The sequence below is a fragment of the Ranitomeya imitator genome, chromosome 5 (genome assembly GCF_032444005.1).
Source record: "Ranitomeya imitator isolate aRanImi1 chromosome 5, aRanImi1.pri, whole genome shotgun sequence".
NCBI lineage: Eukaryota > Metazoa > Chordata > Amphibia > Anura > Dendrobatidae > Ranitomeya > Ranitomeya imitator.
Genome location: NC_091286.1, coordinates 517,316,868 through 517,331,045, shown reverse-complemented (window position 1 = coordinate 517,331,045; position 14,178 = coordinate 517,316,868). Strand labels below are relative to the sequence as shown.

The window sequence follows — 14,178 nt, the reverse complement described above, 5'->3', positions numbered from 1 at the left end:
TTTCTAAACACTTTGCAGTTTTATACATTTAAGATGTTGAGGCAATGCCGTTAAATCTTGTAGATATGGTGATGTTTGGGCAATAGTTTTAAAAAGGCAAACACTTTACATAGTCACCTGTCTGACTGTGTAGTTTCCCATACAAAAATGGAAGAGGTGAGATATGGTGTGATCCAGATCTTGTTGAATCCTAAAAAAAGACAAAATATATATAAAAAAATAACTAAGGAATATACAGGAGATAGATTTGTCATGTTAAAAAAAATCATATAAAAAAAGAATCATTTCAGAGCTTTTTCCAGCTTCAATGTCACCCATAATCTGTAAAAATTCATTAAAGAAATGAATAATAATTTGGATGGGGGGGAAATAAAATGTACAAAACTAAAATAATGTGGTTGCATAAGTGTGAACAACCTCTTATAATTGAGGATGTGGCTGTGTTCAGAATTAGCCAATCACATTTAAACTCATGTTAAATAGTAGACATCATTTCAAGTGATTCTGATATACTGCATATAATGTTTAACTGTTCTAGGATTTTCCCTTCATTTTCTTAGCCACATTTTACAGCAAAAGCCATGGTCTGTTAGCCTCTTTTAACACAGCAAAGGGATCTTATTGTTGAAAGTTATCAGTCAGGAGAAGGGTACAAAAGAAATTTCCAAGACGTTTGATACAACATGTAACACAGTGAAGATGGTCTTCAAGAAGTGGCTTAAATTTGGCAAACAGTGACATTACCTAGAACTGGATGTCCCTCAAAAATTGATGAAAAGACAAGAAAATTGGTCCAGTAGACTGTCAAGAGGCTTAGGGCAACAGATGAGCAGCAGGAGTTTCTGACAAGTACAGGTTATGTACTGAATGTGACAACAATCTCCTGTTCTGGTCTGATGATACCAAGGTTAAACTTTTTGGCCATAATTTTAAAAGGTAGGTTTTGTGCAAATCTTGCACTGTGCTTCACCAAAAGAACATCATACCCATAGTGAAGTATAACAGAGGCATTGTGTTTTGGGGCTTTTTTTTGGCAGCTGGAACTAAGGCTTATTGGAGATAGATCAAATTATGAACACTTCCAAATATCAGTTAATTTAGCATCAATACCTTCAGACCTAAAAGCTGAAGATGGAGAGGAATTTCGCCCTCAGCACAACAATGACCCTAACTATACCTCTAAATCAATAAAAGAATGGCTTCATCAGAAGAAGATCAAAGTTTTGGAATGGCCCAGCCAGAGCCTGAAGCTGAATCCATTTGAAAATCTTCGGGTTGACCTCCAGATGGTGCTGTGCATAGTAGATGCCCTCACAATCTGACAGATTTGGGCCATGCTGATAAACTCCTACCAAAAAAGACTGAACGCTGTCAAGAATTCAAAATGTACTTTGAAAAGATTATAGTTTAAGTGTGTGCATATTTATACAAAAGACATTACTTTTAGCTTTTGATTTTGTTCCATTTAGAAGATTTTAATTTGTCTTTCAATTGAATTGTACAGATTATGGGTGATCGTCCCTTGATGAAACGTGGTGAAACACATGTCGATATCAGTGCGACAGTGGACCGGTTTGGTAAATATCTTATCTTGGTCTAATGTATTATGCTCCTTATTGATTTACTTTACACTGTCTTGTGACATACACTTTATAGGATAAGGTCTCATATTTATAAATAGGTGGTATACTAAATATTGTGGTCTAAATCTTATATCTGGCTCTTTTCATTTGAAATCTTTAGTGATTTTCAAATTCTGATTATTTATTTAGCACTATGCATTTTATGTTACTGAAATATCACTTAATGAATTAATGTGTTTGTGAGTTCATTTATTATATTGCGGAGCCTATATACTATATAATTGTCTAAGGGTCACTTCCGTCTTTCTGTCTGTCCTTCTGTCTGTCATGGATATTCATTGGTCGCGGCCTCTGTCTGTCATGGAATCCAAGTCGCTGATTGGTCTCGCCAGCTGCCTGTCATGGCTGCCGCGACCAATCAGCGAAGGCTACAGTCCGATTAGTCCCTCCCCTGCAGTCAGAGCCCTGCGTCCGCTCCATACTCCCCGCAGTCACCGCTCACACAGGGTTAATGCCAGCGGTAACGGACTGTTATGCTGTGTGTAACTCGCTCCGTTACCGCCGCTATTAACCCTGTGTGACCAAGTTTTTACTATTGATGCTGCCTATTCAGCATCAATAGATGCTATGCAAAATCGGAAATAGTTTTTCTTGTTCCAGTCTGTGACTGTTTTCATACATGTTCCCAACCACTTATTATGAAAAAGATTATAATAGTATTAAAACCAAACTAAATTTAACACAAAAAAAATCTCACCTTTCAATTGTCCTGGAGAAAAGCAAACTGTACAGAAACAGTATGACTCCATGGCTGCCCTCCTCCTTAAACTAACATGAAAAAAGCATATTAACATACAGCTATGAATAGCAAAACGCTTTTCTTTCCTTTTATCCATTATTACTGGGCTGCTCATTTACGCAGAATAATTGACATGGTCATCTAAACCTGCTTACATGAAATGGATGGAAATTGAAAAACTTTGGCTTGCCCCAGCCCACATTAATTCTCTAATATGGAATGGTTGTTACAACCACCCTTCTTCAAACGAACTCCTAGGCCCAATGAGTCTCAACTGAGACATTTGGAGGACCTGCTCCAAAAAATTCAAGATACTATCCATAAGCTGCCCTCTTACTTCTTTCCTATTTCACCCTAATTTCCCTGAGAGCTCGCCTCCCTCAATAACAGGTACGCGAGCTCACACTGGCCTGTTTAATTTTGCAGACAAAACTAATTATAAAACAAGGACTTTGCTTCCTGATGATGAGATGTAATCTAAATTAGCCGTTCCTACGCTCCCGTTATTCCAATACATGAAGATCAGGCATTTGCCTCATCCCTATTTAACAGTTTACAGGTTCTAACTCCAACACCCTTTGAAAGACTTTGTAGAAATGGTTCCTCAGCGAAGGGCTTAATCTCTGATGTATATAATCAGGGCCGGTTTTAGACAAAGTGGGGCCCTGGGCAAAAGTGTAAAGTGGGGCCCCAAATGCTCACATATTGCACCATCACACAAACATTTCTGTTACATTTACAAGCGCTGAGTCCAGGCTGGTAAACGAGAGTGATTGACAATATTGAAGTCATTCGACGCTGGTTTCCCAGTCTCTTTAGGGTATGTGCACATGTTCAGTAATTGGCAGCAGCACATGTCCGCTGCGTCCAAAGCGCTGCCGGCTATTGAACGTAGGTGATTCCGCATGCGTTCATTGAACCGTACGGATTCACCGTGTCCAATACATAGTATGGGTGAAATTTATCTTGCGTAGGCTCATGTCTCTGCAAGATAAATAGACATGTTGCGGTCTGGAGAGAAGTGCCACATGTCCGTCTCCACGGGTGAGCTGCGGGCGTCTGTACACGCATTGTGGGCATGGGATTTCTTGAAATCCCATCCACTATGTGGTAACATCTGGACACTGCACAAGTAGGCAGCGTTCAACCCGCATCGTTTACTGACCATGTACACATACCCTTACTCCGGCTGAGGAAGAGTGATTGGCACAGATAGTCCTCGATACAGTATAATGCAGGTCCCATGTAGTACAAATGGTAAAACAAACCTCCTCCCGTCTTTGTATGACTTATACACTAAGATCAAAGATATCAGAAATTTTGAATATCGTGCTGCTCTGAATGATGAAATGGTCGAGAGATTCAACCTCATTTGATCCCCATGGGAAACCTTTTGGGTACTTCTTAGTATTTAGGAACCTAGGAACCCCACTCACAAGGTCATATACTTCCTATCTTCCTTCAACACTTAATATCATTACTTATCCCCTTACCCCTCCTTCTGTTTGTATGTCTTCTATGTATCCTCATTTTTATTTACTTTGTTATATATATATATATGTATATATATATATATATATGTATAAAAGAAATTTGAATATCACTATAATATGTTACATCTAACATCTATACTATAAAGCTGATTTACTCTGTTTTCATTGTAATTTGTATATCCCTTTCTTATCTGAAACTTGTTTTTATTAAATATGAAAATCAATAAAAATTACAATTATTAAAAAAAAGTTTTTGTTTCCAATTCTGGCCATCAGGTGGCAGCACTGCTCTAGAGTAGCTGCTTGATGTTCAGGCATTTCCCGACCTCTAAGCCTGGGGTGACACTAATGAGCGCTCCCCGCCAAGGGAACCTGACAGAGCTGTAACGGAGCTGTCCACTAGAGTGAAACTGGCTGAACAAAAAAAATCAGAGCTTAACATATAATGTAATAGCCACGTGGATGTATGGTATGCAGTAGGCAGAGAAAAAATATAAAAATCCTCAGGCTTTAGCGCTTCTTGAATAGATTCATTTAACCCCTTATTTTAAATGACTAATAAACCTTCTTTATTGCATTAGTGCCTGTGATTTTTGTCCGTTTTCTCTGTATACTGTATTCAGTTAAATGAAGCCGTCGGTGTCACCGTGGACACTGTGTGGCCTCCGCAGTGGCAGAATTCGTCTTTCTCAGACGTGCACAAAAATGTCCAAGTTCTGAAAAGACTAATTCTGCCTTACCGGGGGCCACACATTGTCCACGGTGACTCTGACGGCTTCATTCGACTGAATAGAGTATGCAGAGAAAACTGCACCATGACTCCATTGGCTTCATAAAAAGAATGGCTTCATCTGGGCACGCAGTAGTAAATAAGAAGGTCTGCACTACCCCAAAATGAGCGCCCAGAAGGAAAAATAGAGTAACCACTTCTAGAAGTAAAACTTTGGCACAAAATAGGTAATACATTTGCAATAACTATTTATTAACCCACCCCTTATGAGACAGATTACATGCCAAACCCTTATGAGACAGATCACATGCCAAACCATTGAGACAGATTACATGCCAAACCCTTATGAGACAGATTACATGCCAAACCATTATGAGACAGATTACATGCCAAACCATTATGAGACAGATTACATGCCAAACCCTTATGAGACCAATTACATGCCAAACCCTTATTAGACAGATTACATGCCAAACCCTTATGAGACAGATCACATGCCAAACCATTATGAGACAGATCACATGCCAAACCCTTATTAGACAGATTACATGCCAAACCCTTATTAGACAGATTACATGCCAAACCCTTATGAGACAGATTACATGCCAAACCCTTATGAGACAGATTACATGCCAAACCCTTATGAGACAGATCACATGCCAAACCATTATGAGACAGATCACATGCCAAACCCTTATTAGACAGATTACATGCCAAACCCTTATGAGACAGATTACATGCCAAACCATTATGAGACAGATTACATGCCAAACCATTATGAGACAGATTACATGCCAAACCCTTATGAGAACAATTACATGCCAAACCCTTATTAGACAGATTACATGCCAAACCCTTATGAGACAGATCACATGCCAAACCATTATGAGACAGATCACATGCCAAACCCTTATTAGACAGATTACATGCCAAACCCTTATTAGACAGATTACATGCCAAACCCTTATGAGACAGATTACATGCCAAACCCTTATGAGACAGATTACATGCCAAACCCTTATGAGACAGATCACATGCCAAACCATTATGAGACAGATCACATGCCAAACCCTTATTAGACAGATTACATGCCAAACCCTTATGAGACAGATTACATGCCAAACCCTTATGAGACAGATTACATGCCAAACCCTTATGAGACAGATTACATGCCAAACCCTTCTGAGACAGATCACATGCCAAACCCTTATGAGACAGATTACATGCCAAACCCTTATGAGACAGATTACATGCCAAACCCTTATGAGACAGATTACATGCCAAACCCTTATGAGACAGATTACATGCCAAACCCTTATGAGACAGATTACATGCCAACGTTTCGGCCCTTCTGGCCTCTATCTGTCCAGGTGCTCGTCAGTGGATAGAAGATATCCATGTTGTTTGTCACTGTATGGCTCAATAAATACAGTTATAAATCTATTTCCTATTTTGTTCCGAAGGTTTTCATTAGGGCTCTGTCAGAGTTTCATCTAGAATATAGTTTATTAGGGGTTCCAACAGAAACTCTGAGTAGTGCTCAACAGATAGCAGGGTAGGGGAAAACTTACTGCCAGTAACAAAGAACGAGTTCATCTTTTCAATGCTCTGAGAGAGTAGTAGCGGCTCAGGCACTATTTGCACCCACTAAATGACTCCCCAAACAATTAACTAATGGATGTCATCATCACATGCAACATATGAAAATTAAAGGAACTGATTTAATTTCCAGTGTTCTGATTGGTGAGATACCACTGATTCCGACAATGGGGCTCTGCAGAGTCTGAATGGCGTAGAGGTGGGGCACACACACCTTCACCCCTTTCATTCCTTATTGGACTGCCTGAGACAACTGAGTACGGTGTTATGTAATTTCCGGCGGTCTCACAGGGAATGAATGGAGCGATGGTGCACATGCTCTAATTCCACTTCTCTCAGATGGGACTTTGCAAAGATTTGAGGATTGGTATGGTGCCAATAGTCTGGTTTTCTATGATCAATACGTTATTCCCTATCCTAATGATAGCTGATAAACTATATACTTAGTGCAACCCATTAATGATCTCATTAGGATGGCGTGTATGGCAAAATAGATGGAGCTGAATGCAGAGTCCTACACCCTCTGAACCCCTGTGTAACGTAGAGTCATAAGCATAAGGCTTAAAGAAGAGTTTCTATTGCAGATATTCAACTACAAAAAATGAAAAATAACACGTATTCAGACTCACGCAGTGTATGTGGGCACAAATGAATTTTTCCAATCTGTCTTTTTCTACAAACTCAAATAACTGGAGCTGTCAATGGAAAAAGAAATGTGGTTAAGTGTAATACAATAAAATATCGCTATAACATGTAATAAATCATTTACTCATTAACTGTCTTATGTTCCATTTGTTGTGTAAAGCAATCATACCTTCTTTTTTTTAATTTATTTTACTAATTCAATTTAGACATATTCCGTAAAGGAAAGATTCATTAATTCTGCAAAAGGACTTCCAATATTGCATGTACAATATAGGGCAGCACTATCTTTTGGGTAGTAATTTACACAATACAGAAACTGATATCTCACAACTGATTGCATCAAGACTGTTGTCCCATGAATACAAATTACATTTACCTGTTAGATCGTGTAAAACATAATTTATTCCAGTTGAAAAGTTGTGAAGCAAAAATTGCTTCTACATCTAGATTTTGCTGTTACAAACTTGTTATGGCGCCCCCTGGTGTTTGTTTCCCTTTGCAAGGACTCCTTAAAAGCTAGAGTTTGCTACCTGGTCATTTCTCCTCCTTCTGACACATTTTTAGGTTTTATTGTATACACGCTTTTAACGGTTCTAAAATGAGTTCATTTTTGGACAATCAAATCAATTTTTGCCTCTTTTTTTAGTGACACACGGGGGATTCATTTTTTTGTCATTTTTATGACTTTTTTTGTTTAAAGGGAAAATTTCAATTAAAATATGAAATACATGTCGATTTTTCTCATTTTTTATAACCACAAAAGACTGGAAAACATTTCAAATTGTGTTCTCTATTCTGTAGAATTTATTTTTCCATATTGGACATATTTTTTCCAAGGGAATAGAAACAGAGATTTAGGCTGGTGGTGTCTTTTTTTTATTTTTTTATTCAAGCTTTCTTTAACTATTTAATTTTTTCCTTTTGTAACTGGGGCTGGTATAATGTCTTCAGGTAACTTTCAGCCTGCTGGCTGTATAGCAGAACTCCCAGGATTTCATGGGACCCAGCAGCTCCTTTTCCCTCCGTATACCCAGTCATCACATAATCACTGGGTCTGGAGGAGGAAGCAAGGTAAGTTCTTCCTAATCTACTTACACAAGCGCTGGTTCTGTACTATGTATAGAGAGATGGAGACTGTAAACATGGTAATAAACATATACCAACATAATAAACAATACATTTCTAGATTCTCTCTGGGTCTATGTGGCAGCCTCCTTCCTTCCTTCCCTACAATCTTCTGAAAGTTTCTTAGACTTCATTTTTATTTCAGAGTGTCAGTGCAGGAATAAGAGTGGACCGCATGGACCTTTATAGTCTATGGACAGTCCAAAAGTAGTGAAAAAACATAGCAATGATGCTAATTAAAAAATATGTACATGTAACACAAAAACTTGATTTAAGCAACAGGCCATTTTCTGGTGATACACTCCCTTGAAGTGAAGCTCCACCTAAGCAGCGATAAAAAAATATCAATATTTGGAATATACATCCAATGATGATGAGTGCAGAAGAAACACAGCCGGGGGAGTGAGAGTCCGGTTGGCTACGTAGCTTAGTATCTGTGATTGAGAAGCTTCTGGTTACTATGATTGCATATGTTAAAAATCAGGAAACATGGCTCATATCATTATTGGAGATGCACTATTTTTTGGCAATGAAAGATGCTCGCAACTTGTTAAATGCCACCGCCAAACTCTGACAGCGTCATTATCCCCTTCTTGACCTTAGACTTATTCATGCTTCCAGGTTGGGAAGTACTTCCCGACCATCGACGTATGGATGCGTCCATGCTATTTTAGCACACAGGAGCTGTGTGCATGCGAACGCCGCCAGATGTTCAGCTGAAATGACAACTGACACCCTGCACTCACTGCCAGGAGCCGTGCCCGTAGCGCTCCTGGCAGTCTTACCCTCTAAATGCTGCAATTGATATCGATCGCAACATTTAGGCTACTTTCACACTAGCGTCGTTTGACGCACGTCACAATGCGTCGTTTTGAAGAAAAAACGCATCCTGCAAAGTTGCCTGCAGGATGCGTTTTTTCTCCATAGACTTTAATTAGTGACACATTGCGAAGGATTGCCACAAGTTGCATCCGTCGTGCGACGGATGCGATGTGTTTTTGCAGTCCGTAGGGACAAAAAAAAAGTTGCTTGCAACGTTTTTTTGTCCGTTGGGTCCGCTTTTTCCGACCGCGCATGTGCGGCCGGAACTCCGCCCCCTCCTCCCCAGATCTTACAATGGGGCAGCGGATGCGTTGTAAAACTGCATCCGCTGCCCCCGTTGTGATTTTTCTTCACAGCATGCGTCGGTACATCGGCCCGACGCACTGCGATGGGCCCGTACCGACGCTAGTGTGAAAGTAGCCTTAGACGCAACATTTAGAAGGCAGGCGGAGGGAGGGGGCTCCCTCCGATCATCCGGTCAGTGCCCCCGCGATGTCTCAAGTGGCCGATCATTGCTATAGTGACCAGATGTCAACATCTAGGTCACCAGGGCTAGCAAGCTATTAGTTAGATCACGCAAAGTGCAAAATCTAACTTGTGTCAGTGCAGCACTGACAATTTATAAAGCATAGCAATGCTATTACATTGCTATGCTTTATAACCGTGATCACAGCTGTGAAACTCAAAGTACCATAGTGGGACTAAGTAAAAAAAAAAAAAAAAATTAAAAAAAAAAATATATATATATATATATATATATATATATATATATATATATATATATATATATATATATATAATATATATATTGTTCCATCAATAAGTATTTTAATGTAAAATATTTGACAGTATTTGGAATTTCCGAATCCGGAACTACACGACCTATAAAACTGTCCCACTAGTTAACCCTTTCAGTGAACACCATTAAAACCAACAAAAAGTGAAATCAAACATGATCAAAAAGACAAAAAATCAGTTGAAAAATAAAAAGGTTATAGCTCCCAGAACAAAGCGATGCAAGAATAATTATTTTTTCAATAAAATAGTTTTTATTGTGTAAAAGCGGCAAAACATAAAAAAATATAAATGTGGTATTGCTGTAATCGTACTGACTGGAAGAATAAAACTGCGTTATCAATTTGAACACACACGGAACACCATAACCCCCCAAAATTCCTAAATTGCTGATTTTTGATTCCCTATAATAAGGTAGAGGCACTGTGGATGCCGTCTGGCCTATAATCTGACGGTGTCCATCTTTTTAGGTGTGCACAGGGCTGCCACTAGAAATTTCGGGGCCCCATACTGGCAAAATTTTCGGGGCCCCCTTGAAACTCCGCCCAGGCTCCACCCCAGCCCCGCCTCCAGGCTCCACCCCTCGAACTGTCCACAGTCCCACCGCTCTCTCTTGGAAAATCTCCACTTCTCACCTATCACACATTGACAGTTCCCATCACCAGATCACACACATAGCCGGCAGCTTTTGTTTTGGCCAAAAGATTTTTTAAGCCGCCACCATAACACGGTAGACACTTTTGGCCGGGCCCTACTCTACTGTAACCTACTAAATATTTGTTAAAATATGCAATACAATTTAGGTATATTTTTATTTATTTTTCAATTTTTAAAATGACCTATAATACTACATACAAGGAACAAATACCACCGCACTATGACCAGATGACATATTACCACCACAGTGATCGAATAATATAAAATACAAGGAACAAATACCGCTACACCATGACCAGACCGCATATAACCACAAATGACTGAATACTACAATACTGATCAGTAATTAAAAAAAAAACCACAATACTATCACCAGCAGTGCCATTATACACAGGAGATCTGTAATTAGTATGCAGTGTCTGTGTATATAATGTATAGGTAATACAGTGATCACTGGTGACATTGTACACAGGACCTCTGTATATAGTATGCAGTGTATAGTGTCAGTGTATAGGTAACACTGACTCACCAGTGACGTCTCTAGGTGAAGTCCTTCATCTTTCATCCAGCACAGACCGCCATCACTTCATCCAGCCAGGACTCGTCTCTGCAGGAAATAAAACAGTTATCTCGAGTTCCGCTTGTAGAACACATTACTTAATTTTCCCAACTTCTACATTACACCACATGAAGAAGGCAACATAGTATCACTCTACACAGTAACAGGACCTCCCCCCCATTTAAAACAGTATACTCAAAAAATAAAATAAATACATCACTGCAATAATAATATCCCTTAATTAGCCCCTATGGTAATATTCGCCATCCTAGCCCCCGTGTGTCTCATTCCAGGCTCCAGCCATATGTTCTCCCATCCTGCCCTCATGGGTATCCATTCTGCCCCATATGATCTCCCCATCCTGCCCCATCTGTCTCCATCGTATCCATCCTGCCCCATCTGTCTCCATTCTGCCCCATCTGTTTCCAATCCTGCCCCATCTGTTTCCAATCCTGCCCCATCTGTGTCCAATCCTGCCCCATCTGTGTCCAGCACTCTGCCCAGTCTGTGCAATCCTGCCCCATCAGTCCAGCACTCTGCCCCATCTGTTTCCAATCCTGCCTCATCTCTGTCCAGCACTCTGCCCCATCTCTGTCCAGCACTCTGCCCCATCTCTGTCCAGCACTCTGCCCCATCTCTGTCCTGCACTCTGCCCCATCTCTGTCCAGCACTCTGCCCCATCTCTGTCCAGCACTCTGCCCCATCTCTGTCCAGCACTCTGCACCATCTCTGTCCAGCACTCTGCACCATCTCTGTCCAGCACTCTGCCCCATCTCTGTCCAGCACTCTGCAGCATCTCTGTCCAGCACTCTGCCCCATCTCTGTCCAGCACTCTGCCCCATCTCTGTCCAGCACTCTGCCCCATCTCTGTCCAGCACTCTGCCCAGCACTCTGCCCCATTTATGCCCAGCACTCTGCCCCATCTCTGCCCAGCACTCTGCCCAGCACTCTGCCCCATCTCTGTCCAGCACTCTGCCCAGCATCTCTGCCCAGCATCTCTGCCCAGCACTCTGCCCCATCTCTGCCCAGCACTCTGCCCCATCTCTGCCCAGCACTCTGCCCCAAATCTGTCCAGCCCTCTGCCCCATCTCTGTGCAGCACTCTGCCCCATCTCTGTCCAGCACTCTGCCCCATCTCTGCCCAGCACTCTGCCCCATCTCTGCCCAGCACTCTGCCCCATCTCTGCCCAGCACTCTGCCCCATCTCTGCCCAGCACTCTGCCCCATCTCTGCCCAGCACTCTGCCCCATCTCTGTCCAGCACTCTGCCCAGCACTCTGCCCCATCTCTGTCCAGCACTCTGCCCCATCTCTGCCCCATCTCTGCCCAGCACTCTGCCCCATCTCTGTCCAGCACTCTGCCCAGCACTCTGCCCCATCTCTGTGCAGCACTCTGCCCCATCTCTGCCCAGCACTCTGCCCCATCTCTGCCCAGCACTCTGCCCCATCTCTGCCCAGCACTCTGCCCAGCACTCTGCCCCATCTCTGCCCAGCACTCTGCCCCATCTCTGCCCAGCACTCTGCCCCATCTCTGTCCAGCACTCTGCCCCATCTCTGTCCAGCACTCTGCCCCATCTCTGTCCAGCACTCTGCCCCATCTCTGTCCAGCACTCTGCCCCATCTCTGTCCAGCACTCTGCCCAGCACTCTGCCCCATCTCTGTCCAGCACTCTGCCCCATCTCTGTCCAGCACTCTGCCCCATCTCTGTCCAGCACTTTGCCCCATCTCTGTCCAGCACTCTGCCCCATCTCTGTCCAGCACTCTGCCCCATCTCTGTCCAGCACTCTGCCCAGCACTCTGCCCCATCTCTGCCCAGCATTCTGCCCCATCTCTGGCCAGCACTCTGGCCAGCACTCTGCCCCATCTCTGTCCAGCACTCTGCCCCATCTCTGTCCAGCACTCTGCCCCATCTCTGTCCAGCACTCTGCCCCATCTCTGTCCAGCACTCTGCCCCATCTCCGTCCAGCACTCTGCCCCATCTCTGTTCAGCACTCTGCCCCATCTCTGTCCTGCACTCTGCCCCATCTCTGTCCAGCACTCTGCCCCATCTCTGTCCAGCATTCTGCCCAGCACTCTGCCCCATCTCTGCCCAGCACTCTGCCCCATCTCTGCCCAGCACTCTGCCCCATCTCTGTCCAGCACTCTGCCCCATCTCTGTCCAGCACTCTGCCCCATCTCTGTCCAGCACTTTGCCCCATCTCTGTCCAGCCCTCTGCCCCATCTCTGTGCAGCACTCTGCCCCATCTCTGCCCAGCACTCTGCCCCATCTCTGCCCAGCACTCTGCCCCATCTCTGCCCAGCACTCTGCCCCATCTCTGCCCAGCACTCTGCCCCATCTCTGCCCAGCACTCTGCCCCATCTCTGTCCAGCACTCTGCCCAGCACTCTGCCCCATCTCTGTCCAGCACTCTGCCCCATCTCTGCCCCATCTCTGTCCAGCACTCTGCCCAGCACTCTGCCCCATCTCTGTGCAGCACTCTGCCCCATCTCTGCCCAGCACTCTGCCCCATCTCTGCCCAGCACTCTGCCCCATCTCTGCCCAGCACTCTGCCCAGCACTCTGCCCCATCTCTGCCCAGCACTCTGCCCCATCTCTGCCCAGCACTCTGCCCCATCTCTGTCCAGCACTCTGCCCCATCTCTGTCCAGCACTCTGCCCCATCTCTGTCCAGCACTCTGCCCCATCTCTGTCCAGCACTCTGCCCCATCTCTGTCCAGCACTCTGCCCAGCACTCTGCCCCATCTCTGTCCAGCACTCTGCCCCATCTCTGTCCAGCACTCTGCCCCATCTCTGTCCAGCACTTTGCCCCATCTCTGTCCAGCACTCTGCCCCATCTCTGTCCAGCACTCTGCCCCATCTCTGTCCAGCACTCTGCCCAGCACTCTGCCCCATCTCTGCCCAGCATTCTGCCCCATCTCTGTCCAGCACTCTGGCCAGCACTCTGCCCCATCTCTGTCCAGCACTCTGCCCCATCTCTGTCCAGCACTCTGCCCCATCTCTGTCCAGCACTCTGCCCCATCTCTGTCCAGCACTCTGCCCCATCTCCGTCCAGCACTCTGCCCCATCTCTGTTCAGCACTCTGCCCCATCTCTGTCCAGCACTCTGCCCCATCTCTGTCCAGCACTCTGCCCCATCTCTGTCCAGCATTCTGCCCAGCACTCTGCCCCATCTCTGCCCAGCACTCTGCCCCATCTCTGCCCAGCACTCTGCCCCATCTCTGTCCAGCACTCTGCCCCATCTCTGTCCAGCACTCTGCCCCATCTCTGTCCAGCACTTTGCCCCATCTCTGTCCAGCACTCTGCCCCATCTCTGTCCAGCACTCTGCCCCATCTCTGTCCAGCACTCTGCCCAGCACTCTGCCCCATCTCTGCCCAGC

The 14,178-nt window shown here is 44.1% G+C and overlaps 1 protein-coding gene across 1 annotated transcript in view; it reads right to left on the bottom strand.

The window, feature by feature from the left end:
* The window catches only part of LOC138638316 (inactive ubiquitin carboxyl-terminal hydrolase MINDY-4B-like), a 134,893-nt gene that overhangs the window by 22,535 nt on the left and 98,180 nt on the right, over nt 1-14,178 (bottom strand). Inside the window, exons 8-10 of the mRNA XM_069727524.1 lie at nt 6,834-6,899; nt 2,341-2,411; nt 118-190 (exon numbers count right to left, since the gene is read on the bottom strand). Of these exons, the coding sequence (XP_069583625.1) occupies nt 118-190; nt 2,341-2,411; nt 6,834-6,899 (210 nt within the window). The remainder of the gene's footprint in view (nt 1-117; nt 191-2,340; nt 2,412-6,833; nt 6,900-14,178) is intronic.